This window comes from Phaethon aethereus (assembly GCF_964289735.1).
Source record: "Phaethon aethereus genome assembly, chromosome: 11".
NCBI classification, from domain to species: domain Eukaryota; kingdom Metazoa; phylum Chordata; class Aves; order Phaethontiformes; family Phaethontidae; genus Phaethon; species Phaethon aethereus.
Genome location: NC_138587.1, coordinates 18,687,514 through 18,699,569, shown reverse-complemented (window position 1 = coordinate 18,699,569; position 12,056 = coordinate 18,687,514). Strand labels below are relative to the sequence as shown.

Sequence of the window (12,056 nt, the reverse complement as noted above, 5' to 3'; positions counted from 1 at the left end):
GGAGAGGGGTTACCCCAGTGCGTACTGGCAGCAGGGCCCCGGGAAGGGAGAGGAGGGCTGGGAAGGCGAGGGAGCGCGTTCCAGCACCAGCAGTGGGGAATTTGCCGTCTCTCCACCATAATTAAATATTGTTTGCATTACTTATTGACAGAGCGCTAAGCTGCACTCCATTTTAATTTGTTCTTTGATAGTTGCCTTTTGCTGCTAATTGATTTTCAAGGCTTTTTTTTTGGTTTGGGGTTGGTTTGGTTTTTTTTTTTGTCTGATTTAATACCTGTCCTGCTACTGAAAGCGCAGAGGCAAGGGTAACCAACGCTCGCCTTCATGCCCACCCTCTCTGGGCACCCACTCGCCTGTGCCGCCTGCGCTGGTGTGGGCTGCAGGCCAACTCCAGCACAAGAGCCGGCATTGCTGGTCTCCATGGGGGCACATTTGGTGATGGGCTTTGGGTGGTGACGTTCCCAGTGTGCATCCGGGGCCGGCACCCACGGGTAACCCCGTGTGCTCTGCTCCTTCCCCAGGACGATCCCGATGGAGAAGAGATCGAGAGGGAGAAGTCCAACTCCTTGAAGCTGGAGTTCACTGACGATGCCAACTTCAAGACCAAGGTTAACTATTCGTACGCTGCCGTGCAGATCCCCACGGACATCTACAAAGGCTGTGAGTGCCCCTCCTCACCTGCTCTGCTCTGCGCTGCCCAGTCGGGCTCAGCCTCCCCCTCTCCGGCTCCGGGTGCCACAGCCCCAGGGACCGTCACCCCAGGGTGCCAGGGCTGGGTCTCGGTGCCAGGGCAGGCACTGAGAAGAGGCAGAGTCGCTGTGGCGGGACAGAGGTGACAGCGTGTCCCTCCCCAGGGACCCTCAAAAGCTTAGAACGGGTCAAAGAGATACATCGGGGGTTAGGGGTTATTGGGAAGGGATGGAGAGCGAAGGAGAAACGGCAGTTATGGCACAGGGCGAGCCTCGGCTGCGCCCACATGGCGCTGACCCTCCCTGTAGAAGAGCTCAATGAAGCTCAAGGAGATTCAAAGCGGGCGCTGGAGGCGATCAGGGCGATGGAGCAGCTCCGTGCAGGAGCAATTATCGAGATGGAAACTCCAAGCTCGTAGAAGGGAGCGAGACGGGGCTGAGCAGTGGGCGAGGGCGAAGTGGGGATGCTTCCTTGCTGGCTTGGGGCTGAGCTTATGAAAAGGGGGAAGAGCAGCTGAGGTCCTGCAGGAAGGCAGCGAGGGCGATTGCAAGACATTGCGCGGGGAGCGTGCAGGGGTGTCAGCCCCGTGGCCGTGCCCCTGCGGCTGGTGGGGGCATGGGGTGCTCCAGAAAGGGGGCCTGGGGCAGTGGGGCAGCCCGGGAGCAGGCAGGCAGGGATGGGCAGGTGGGTGGATGGACGGACAGACGGATGGATGGGGTAGGACACGCCACACCAGCTTCTGGTCCCCACCGGGAGGTGACACAGTCTCTGAGCTTCCAGAGCTCTCTCCTACCTCGCCCTGCCGCGGTGGCACATGGTGACAGTCGGTCTCCATTTCCCTCTAGTGGCTGCTCTGCACCCAGCTGGGGACCGCTCCCAGCTGGAGATCAGCCTCCAGCACCTGTGGGCCGCATCCTGTACCCAGCCCCAGACTCTGCTGGGGGGGGACCCCTCGTCTCCCCACTCCGCTCAAGGACACCACCGTCCCCACACCCCCTTCTCTCAGTGGCACTTGCTGAGGGCTCCCAGGTGGCCATGGCAGTGATGGGGACTGAGCTCACGTTCCTGCCCTGAGCGGCGCTTTCCGGGTACACGGGCTCGTTGCCGGCTCAGCTGTGCTCAGAGCCGCGTTGGTGCAACGATTTCACCGCGGCGGCGGCGGCAGCAGTGGCTTAGAAATTTGCAATTAGTTTTATTACCCAGCTAGCGCAGGCCAGGCGGCTAATGAAGCACATCGTGCGAGTGGGGTGCAGGCGAGCCAGGTGGGTTGCGTGGGATGAAATATTCATTACTCCTCACCCCTGCTTGCCAGCCGACGCCACGGCTGGTGCCCTGCCATGGCCACATAAATCACCCCGCTCGGCCATGGGACGAGAGCGATTTGGAGATTAACATGCTCTGGGGACTTGCAGCCGCTCAGAAGGGATGCTGGAGAGGATATGGGACGGGGCGGAGGGCTCCCAATGGGGCGACACCCTCCCAAAGCCCCTTCCCAGCCAGGGAAAGTGGCCACAGCCACAAGCACAATGGTGGATCAGACTGTGCCCGGCCATGCCAGGGTGCTCCAAAAAGCCGGGGTGCAGAGCAGGGTGCTCAGCCGCTGCACCCCAGAGAGCGGGTTTGGGGTCCGGGCATGGGTCCACCTGTGTGCCCCCTCCTGCTGGGGACACGGGCAAGCGTGGCCGGTCCCCGCAGAGCCGCGGGCGGGGAGCGTCTCCCCAGCGGGACCCAGCGGAGAGGCACTATCACTGCCTGGCGCGCTAATTAAACCACTGCGGAGACACCCTCCGCCGTCACCCCTCGCTACACACACAAATTACATCCTATATGTGTTTTATTTACTGTGCCGTTTTTAATTAAATCTGCAATCGCTCGCTGGCGGGGCTGAGCTCACCCTGATGGGGACAAGGACGAGATGGGGACGGAGACAGGGGATGTCAGTGGGGTCTGGCAGCTCTGGCCTCAACCGAGGGTGACGGGAGCCATCCCGACGACGGACACGGCCTCCCATCCGATGAGCTCATCACTCTGCACACAGGAGGAGCGTAGGGGCTGCGCCGGGGCGCATGGCGGGTAGAGGGGCCTCGTTCGTGCACAGGGCGGGTATAGGGGCTATGTTCACATGCAAGGATGGTATAGGGGCTGTGTATGTTCACAGGGATGGTATAGGGGCTGCATTTGTGCTCAGGGATGATCTAGGGCCGTGTGTGTGCTCAGGGGTGGTATATGGGCTGTGTGTGTGCGCAGGGAGGGTATAGGGGCTATGTTCACATGCAGGGATGGTATAGGGGCTGTGTATGTTCACAGGGATGGTATAGGGGCTGCATTTGTGCTCAGGGATGATCTAGGGCTGTGGTATATGGGCTGTGTGTGTGCGCAGGGAGGATATAGAGGCTGCATTCGGCACAAACCTGGTGTGGCTGACAGGCCCTGAGGGGCTGGAGGTGCAGGCACGGCTGGAGCTGTTGGGGATGTGTCGGTGCCCAGCATGGTGCCCAGCCAGGGCCGGTGGCACTGCCTGGGGCTGCTCCGGGCAGGCAGGAGCCTGGCAGCCTGCTCATGTCCCCTTCTCCTGGGAAAAACTGGGTCCTGTGACAGAGCCAAATGAGAAATCATCCTAAGTGCCCGGATCACAGCGCTCTGTGCCGGCCTGGCGCTGAGAAATGGCCGGGGCGATACGGACGGAGTAAGCCAGGGTTTGAAAGCGTAGCTGCCTGAGGGAAGGAGAAGTCTTCAGCAGCGGCGGTGCTGGGATGGAAGGATCCGAGGTTGACCCTGAGTGAAACCTGCCCACGTCCTCCCAGCGCCTCGGGGCTGTGGCGAAAGCTTGAACGGGTGATGACGGTGTTTTGAGGAGGGACAAGTGTTGGAGGAAGCCTTAGGCGAGCCAATATACTCCTCAAACGCACGCTGGCTCCCCTGCAGCACCGCCTGTTGCTCTGCCCAATGTTGACAAGAGGGGCTGCTCCTGCAAGCTCCTGCACCCCAAAAATGAACAGAGGGTCCCCCTAGGAGGGAGCAGCGCCTGGCCTCGAGTTGCTGCCGGCTGCCCGCTCCTGCCCGCAGCGGCACGGCTGGCTCCTACGCGCTGCAGTCCTGGGGCAGCCCAGCACGGGCTGCTGGTGGGCACCATGGGGCTCCCCCCACCTGCCCAGGGCACGGGGCACCCGCGGTGTTCGGGGTGCCCCGAAGGGCCCTGTGAGCGCAGGGCGGTCGCGCTGTCCCCGTTAAAGCTTATCTGTTGCTTTAATAGCTGAATAATTTAAAACTGTTGTTTGCCGGCATCTTAATTGCTTTTGCGTCAGGTGCGGAGGCCGGCAGGAACGCAGAGCCGGGCCCGGGGGCTCTGTGGCCCCGCGGGGACACGGCCCCGTGGTTCCCCAGCTGGTGGCTGTCCCCGGGGAGCGGGGCTGGTGTGGTGGCAGGAGGAGCAGGGCGTTCTGCTGGGAGGGGGTGAGGTGGCGAGCCAGCTGTCCCCAGCGGTGGCTGTCCCTGCCCCAGAGGCAGCGGACAGGGACGGTGAGCCCCTGGGGCAGTCCCGGTGGCTGGCTGGGCTCTCTGGGGACAGCAGGCTGACGCTGGAGCCCCGTGGGAGCGAGGGGGCCGGGGGGACGCAGGAGTGGCTGCGAAACTCCTTTGGGGTCCTCCGTGGGAAGGAGCAGAGGCAACAAACTGCCTCTCCCTCCCTGCCGTCACCGCAGGGACACCACGGTCCCCGTCACCCCCAGCCCCACACCCACCCACTGCCTCCGGCTCTGTCTCCCGCAGCCACCGTCATCCTCAACGAGCTGAACTGGACGCAGGCGCTGGAGGACGTCTTCATCGAGAACCGGAAGGAGGATCCCTCCCTGCTCTGGCAGGTGTTCGGCAGTGCCACCGGCGTCACCCGCTACTACCCCGGTGCGTGGCGGGGGGCCATGGCGGGGGGGGGGGGGGAGTGTTGGCCGTGGCAGCCCGGGGCCTTCCCACTGTGAGGTGCAGGCGAGCATCCCGCGGCGCCGGCCCTGGGGGCCGCCTGGCACACGTAACCGTGCTGTGCCGAAGCCCGGTGGTGTGAGCTCCCCGCCAGGGCCTGCCGCCTCCTCGGCATTGGGCATCCCTCTGCCCCGTCCCCCACGTCCCCTTGTCCCCCGCCCAGGGACGGCCCTGCCTTGCTCACCGCCTGCCTTCCCCCGCAGCCACCCCGTGGAGAGCCCCCAATAAGATCGACCTCTACGACGTGCGCCGGCGGCCCTGGTAAGGGGGTGCCGGGTGGGGAGGGGGGTCCCTTTGCAGGCCCTTCCCGGCGGGAGCAGCCAGCTCCCTCCCCTTTTCGTTTCACACGTGGCCGGCTGTCCTGGTTTCAGCCAGGGTAAAGATAATTTTCTTCATAGAAGCTGGTGTGAGGCTTCCGATTCTCTCCCCCGTCCCACCGTGGGGGAGTGAGCGAGCGGCTGCGTGGGGCTTAGTTGCCGGCTGGGGCTAAACCACAACACGGCCGTTGGCAAACAGACACAGTAGCACGGGCAGGGGCATCCGAGCTGCGGCTCTCGGCCCCCAGGAAGGCAGAGCGGGGCGGAGAGAGAAATTCTTGGATAGAGACCAGCCACGGCTGCTGGGTCCCAGCCAGCATTCTCATCCGAACGGGAGAACAGCCGGCTCTCGGAAACCACAAGCTGGGAGGAGGGAGAAGGAGACGTGCAGGCAGCACCGGGCTGTGGTTCGGCGGTAGCTGCAAGCAGCCATTTAGCTGCAGGCAGAGCGAGGCGGGATCGATCGCTCCCCCCGAGCGCAGGTAGAGGTGCCAGCTCGGCAGCGCGCGTTACCGTGCTGCCCGCGGGGCTCGGGGAGCTGCAGCCCCGTCCTGCCTGCAGTTGTTGCCGAAAAATGCAGGCACAGAGAGGAAAGCAGGCACAGGTCTCCGGCACGGGCCCGAGGAGCCTTATATCCCAGGGGAGCACCCGCTGCCCGTCCCCCTGCCCGCACCGGGAGCTGCCCCCTCTCCTTGTCAGAAAATTAATGGCCCTGCTACTGTGCATAATTGTCTTTGATTGCTCCACATTAATTTTTAACTGTTCTCCGCTGGGGCGTCTGAGCAGGTTGTTGGTGGAGGGGGGACTGGCAGGCCCTTTCAGGGGGGCTGCTGATGTGTATGGGCGCTACCAAGCCCAGCTAGCCCAGCTCACTGCCCACTAGCCGGGCTGGCCACCTGCTTGCCCACCCAGCGACAGAGGAGCAGCAGCACCCTTTGTACTGGGGGGCACCACACCCCTGGGGACAACCCTTTTGGGTCCTGTTCTGCCCTCGCACCAGGGTCCAGCGCGCCACACAGCCCTCGCCATTCCGCTGCCGGGCCCGGCAGGGGCCACGTCCTGCCTGCAGCCTCGGGGTGCTGCCCGCACCGCTCCCCTGCCTTCCCCTCCCTTGATGAACAGCACCGTTAACCACAGCCTTCTCCCGCCGAGCCCGGGGTATTAATCTGAGCGGGGCAGCCAGAGATGGATGCGCCGCCACAACCCATTACGGGCAGCATCTTAGCTGGGCTCCGTGCTGTGCCGGCAGCCCAGCCCCGGCGAGCGGGGCAGGCACTGAGCCCCCGGCCCCCGCCAGCAGGCAGGAAGCCCACAGGCAGCTGCCTGCCCATCCTGCACCCCAGCACGAGGAGGGGTGCTGGGGGCACATGGCACCCACGCTGGGAGGGCCCCACGTGCCAGCATCCTGCATCCCGCCCGGGTAATCACTTGTAATTAGGGAACATCAGGACCTGGGATTAGCAATCAGAGCCTGCCCCTTCCCCAGCCCTCCCCAGTAATGGTGAGTAATTGATACTAATAACACAATAATTAATTTGCACCAGGCCTGATCCTGATCAAGACAATAATGAGGCTCACTTGGGCTTCAGCCATGGCAGGATCAGGCCCTGCGTGGCGGGACGGGAAGGCTGGGCTGTGCCTGGCTATGGCTGGGATGGATGCTGAGCACTGCGCCAGTCCCCTCCCACGTAGGACGGCACAGTGGGACTGGGAGCAGGACTGGGTGCTTCCAGGGGTGAGGAAGGGTTCCCTAAGTGTTTTCAGGGGAGAGGATTTACGTAGTAGTATTATTTTTCCTCCTTGTAGCTAAAAATAACCTAATCAGCCTGGCCTTTGAAGCTACCAGGGGGGTAAATAGCATCTTAATATGGATGTGTGTGTCAGCACAATCAGCTCGCAGAAAAGGGCCTGTGATGATGGAAGAGTTTAGCATTTACAGCTCATTAGGCCGATACGGTACCGAGCAGCGGGTTGCTGACGGTCTGCCGTGCCGTGCCACGCTGTGCTGTGTCCTCGCCTCCGCTCGCCCGCCGCCACCTTGTCCCTGCTCCTCGCCACGGGGTCACCACAACCGTGGGTGCTCTCGACACGCTCCCCCGCCGGCTGTGCCCTGGCGGAGCTTTGCTCTTGGGCTGCACCCAGCAGGGTCAGGGTCCCCCTCCAAAATGAGTCGAGCCCGCTGACCCCCCTCTCTGTGACCCGCAGGTACATCCAAGGCGCCTCCTCCCCGAAGGACATGGTCATCATCGTGGACGTGTGAGTACACGGGTGGGGGCCGTGGCCGGGCTGAGCCAGGCCAGGATGGTGGCACAGCTCCCCGGGGTGCCGCCGTCCTGCCGGTGGCCCCAGGCAAGCTGTGTGGGTCGGCCCTGGCAGGGAGCCCCGTGCCCCCTCACTGCTGAGCCCCCAGCACCCCCCTCTCCTGCCAGGAGCGGCAGCGTGAGCGGCCTCACCCTCAAGCTGATGAAGACCTCGGTCTATGAGATGCTGGACACTCTCTCGGATGACGACTACGTCAACGTGGCCTCGGTGAGTGCTGCAGGGCGAGCGGCAGGGCTGTGCCCCCCAGGCAGCCGCCAGCTCCCCACGGCGGGAGGCCTTTGCCCCCAGACCCACCTGCCCAGGGGCTCTGCACAGAGAAATGCCTTTTTTTTCTTCGTAACCACCCACCTGCACATAACCAAGGAAATGGCTGCTCGGGGCTCTGGCAGTACGTGGTGGCGAATGGAAGCTGTTCCCATCATGGGGCGTTTGGCAGAAACGCTCCTGGGGCAATCCCAACCAGCCACCTCCTGTCTGTCACCAGCCAGTGACATCATACTCCCCGTGGCGATGTCACCAGCCTGTGACCTCAGGCAGCACAGTGGTCGTGCCACCACATCTGTGCATCGCTGGGCACCCAGCCCATGCCAGCCCTCCCTTGTCTGGCCACAAGCGCGTCGGCGCTAATTAACGTGTCTGGCCTGGCTCCGTTAGCTGGATCGCCGCTCCCCTAATGAATGGGCCCTATTGCCAGCAAATGAAGCCGTAAGCGAGAGGCAGCACCTGCAGCCGCTGCCGGCACGGCATGGCACGCCTGCTCGCACCAGCCTGGCAGCCCTGCAGAAGCGAGGGCGCAGGCGAGCCCTGTGCTGACAGCATCCACTGCCGGCGCCCGCGCCGGCCACCTCAGCACTGCTTTGGCCCAAGCTAAGCCCTGGTCTCAGCATCAGCCGTCCCCGGGACATGGGATACGGGATGCTCCGGCCATCTCGCACCCATGGGAGCTGAGCGTGGTGGGTAGTTTGTGCCCGCCGGGGGCTGCCTATGAGTCCCCATCCCCTTTCTGCAACTCCCTCCCCTCCCTTTCACCTCCCAGTTCAACGAGAAGGCGAAGCCGGTGTCGTGCTTCAAGCACCTGGTGCAGGCCAACATCCGGAACAAGAAGGTCTTCAAGGAGGATGTGCAGGGGATGGTGGCCAAGGGCACGACTGACTACAAGGCTGGCTTTGAGTACGCCTTCGACCAGCTGCAGAATGTGAGCTGGACGCCGGGCTGTGGGCTGTGGGGGGGACAGAGTGCACCCATGGGCGCTGGGGGCAATGGGAGAGCCCCGAGCACCCCGCTGCCGCCCCATGCCTGAGGCTTCAGCATCCAGAGGACTCCTTGTCCTCCTTCGCAATGCCAGGAGGGACATCCCACCCCCCGGCACGCTGTAGCGAGGTTTTACTGGAGCTGCTGCCCCTCTGGGTTATTAAAAGTTAGCAGGGCTGGGCAGAGGCGGCTGGCTCCAGCCAGACACCATGCCAGAAGGAAAATAAAGATGGATGGTGCTATTAGGTGCCAAGCAGCAATAGCCACAACATCGTTTTCAAGCAGACAGTGTCCCCTCCTCCTGCCCGTTCACCCCTCCACCCTCACCCTGGAGGAACAGGCCGGGAAAAGAGATGGGTTGGGGCCAGCCCTCCTGGCTGCATCCTGCCCCACGCACAGCGCTGCTCGTGCCGGGTCCGGCCTCAGGCGCTGCCTCTCTGCCCCACAGTCCAACATCACGCGTGCCAACTGCAACAAGATGATCATGATGTTCACGGACGGCGGCGAGGACCGGGTGCAGGACGTCTTTGAGAAGTACAACTGGCCCAATAAGACGGTGGGTGAGGGGCTGTGGGGCCATGTGCCGGGCTGGGGGTCGCTCGCCGGGGAGGGAGACGGCTGCTGCAGCTCCATTGCCAGCTTCCACCTCATTTGCCGCAAGCAATGTTGCCATCCTCTCTCCCCGACAGCCTGCTCCTGCGCCGAGATGCCGCCCCAGTAACGGGGCAGCTGATGTGCCGGTGCCATTTATAGCCAGCTCCCACCTCGGCATGCGGGAGACCTGTGGGCTGGGGGGATCCTGGGCCGTGTGGGACCTTCAGAGAGCACAGACCCCTCCCTGTGCAGCAATGCCCTAGTGCGAGGACCTCCGGTCCCGCCGGGGTGGGTGGCTTTGGCCGCCGGGGACCAGGACTGCCTGCCTCCTGGCAGGGAGAGAGGGGCTTCGCAAGAGCCGCCTTCTGCCTTCCCACGCTTGGCTGCGGGCCGCGCGGTCCCCAGGGAGGTTGCCGTCGGCCAGGAGCACCCGTGTGTGGAAGACCGGGGTGCCCGGTGGATGGTCCTCACTGCTGTGCTCTGCCGCAGGTGCGGGTCTTCACCTTCTCCGTCGGGCAGCACAACTACGACGTGACCCCGCTGCAGTGGATGGCCTGCGCCAACAAAGGTGAGCGGGGCCGGCACCCCGCCAGCACAGGCGGCTGCGGGGTACTGGGCTCACCTCTCGCACGGGGACTGGCACCAGCGCTCCGGTGCATGCCACTGCCGGCAAGGTGCTGGCTGCAACCCTGGAGGGCAGGACAGCAGGACAGGCAGCAAGACGGCCAGGCTGCCGGACAGGCAGACATCTGGCTCTCCAGCTGCCTTTCTGTTTCTTTTCCAAGGTTACTACTTCGAAATCCCCTCCATCGGCGCCATCCGCATCAACACGCAGGTACGGCAGGGTGCCGGCAGGCAGGCAGAGGCGCAGGCAGGCGCAGGCAGAGCTGCCCTCCCGGAGGTGCCCTGCCTGGGTGCGCACTCAGGCAGCCCCAGCCCCGCTGCAGAGAGCCCAAAGGCCGGCAGCGAGCGTGGCAGCGAGCTGGGGAGCAGAGCCGAGCCCTCGGCCAGGCCTCGCGCTGTTGAAATAAGTAATTCATCTTCTGCAGCTCCCCATGGACCTGCTGCCTTTTGAGTGACTAATTATGAAACATCAGGCGTTAATCAGCGCAGAGCAGAGCCAAGCGCGGGCAGGGAGGGAGTGCAGGCAGGGAGGGAGGGAGCGAGCGCAGGCAGGGCCAGCCCCAGCAGAGCCAGGTATGTCTGCCCCACACCCCGTCCGTCTGCCCCTTTTCTGCCCCTTTTCTTTATCGGATGCACACGAGGTGCTATGGTGGGCAGGTGATGGGGGGGTACCCGAGTGGGGCAGCCCCTCAGGGCAGGGCTGGCATCGTGGCACAGGGGCTGCCCCCCTACCCAGGGGTCTACCTTGGCAAGGTGAGCCAGGGTAAGGGAAACCTGCCCCAGGAGAAGATCCTTTTGGGATCTGCTGTAGTGGCAGCCAGGGAGTCGGCAGCGATGCGGTCTGGGCGTGATGGAGCAAGCCCAGCCCTGGGGCTGGCTGGGAGCTGGGGGCGCTCTGGCCAGCCCTGCCCGTGCATGGCTGATGGCGAGCAGCGCCTTGTTTCCATCTCGACAGGCCCGTTCGGTTCCCAGCTGGAGCCATTACCCTCAGGTTTGGTAGCTGCTGAGCCCCCTCCCCTAGCTCAGCCTGCAGCTGGAGGCCAGCACCAAGCACCCCGTTAATAACCCCTGGGGCGTGCATGGGGACAGGGGTGTCACTGGGTCAGAGCAGGGGGGTACCTGGCTCCCACGTCATGCTTTCCCCCACTCTGCGTCCCTGCAGGAGTACCTGGACGTGCTGGGCAGACCGATGGTCCTGGCCGGGAACCGAGCCAAGCAGGTTCAGTGGACCAACGTCTACCAGGATGCCCTGGTAAGGACCCCAGCCCTGGGGTGCACAGGGCGATGCCGGCCCCAGGGTCCCACATAGCCCTGGGGTGCGCGGGGGGACACCGGCCCCAGGGTGCTGCACAGCACATGCCCCCATCTCCCTTGCCGGGGGTAACCCCTCTCTGCTGCCCAGCCCCAGCTGTGGGTCCTGGGGCCAGTAAGGGGCCACAGGGCACCTTTCTGTGCTTGTGCAGGGGCTGGGCCTGGTGGTGACGGGCACGCTGCCGGTGTTCAACCTGACGGAGGACAGCAGTGACAGGAAGGTAGGAGACTGGCTGCGCTGACTGCACTGGGGCCCCCGGGTCTGGGGCTGGGTGCCCCAACGCTGGGCACGTGGCTGGGGGAGTGGGGGACACTGGCATCCCTGGGGGGCTACCTGCTCTGCACCCCCTCTCTGGGGTGAGACCAGGGGTGACTGCTATCCCTGGGACCCAAATGACTTTGGCTAGCTCTCCCAGTTCGATGGGGACAGCTGGCAGCTGCAAGTCCCTGGGAGATGCAGTATCTCATGGAAGGCTACTGGGGGGCTGGCACATCCCACCCTGTGCCCCTGCGGTGTCCGGATCTGACCCACACATCCCTGGAGGGAGAAGAGGTCTATCCCCGTTTCCCCGTCGCCATGCTGGTGGTGGCAGGTGGCAGCCCTGCTCCCACCCGCCTCCCGCCCTGCGCTTCCTTCCAGAACCAGCTCATCCTGGGCGTGATGGGGATCGACGTGGCTCTCAACGACATCAAGAGGCTGACTCCGCGATACAACGTGCGTGGGGGCCCTTTCCCCTCCGTCCCTGCCCTACACTGTCCAAGCCCGGCATGGGGAGCCCGCTGCAGGGAGCCCCAGGCTGTGCCCCCCAGCACCCCATAGCACCTCCAGCAGCGCTGGCGGTAGCAGGGTGCAGAGCCATGATTGCAGGCAGGGACCAGGGCAGGCAGGTGGGCAGGGATCAGAGCTGGGTGATGCTAGGTGATGGACCCGGAGCCAAAACCCTTGCAAGGGTCAGCAGGGAATAAACCTTA

General features: G+C 64.0%; 1 protein-coding gene across 1 annotated transcript in view; it reads left to right on the top strand.

Annotated features, from left to right (window-relative positions):
* CACNA2D2 (calcium voltage-gated channel auxiliary subunit alpha2delta 2) overlaps nt 1-12,056 on the top strand; it is a 199,115-nt gene that overhangs the window by 172,503 nt on the left and 14,556 nt on the right. The window contains exons 5-16 of the mRNA XM_082004631.1: nt 522-660; nt 4,459-4,590; nt 4,869-4,926; nt 7,188-7,238; nt 7,412-7,511; nt 8,341-8,499; nt 9,004-9,111; nt 9,639-9,717; nt 9,935-9,984; nt 10,936-11,025; nt 11,237-11,305; nt 11,725-11,799. Of these exons, the coding sequence (XP_081860757.1) occupies nt 522-660; nt 4,459-4,590; nt 4,869-4,926; nt 7,188-7,238; nt 7,412-7,511; nt 8,341-8,499; nt 9,004-9,111; nt 9,639-9,717; nt 9,935-9,984; nt 10,936-11,025; nt 11,237-11,305; nt 11,725-11,799 (1,110 nt within the window). The remainder of the gene's footprint in view (nt 1-521; nt 661-4,458; nt 4,591-4,868; nt 4,927-7,187; nt 7,239-7,411; nt 7,512-8,340; nt 8,500-9,003; nt 9,112-9,638; nt 9,718-9,934; nt 9,985-10,935; nt 11,026-11,236; nt 11,306-11,724; nt 11,800-12,056) is intronic.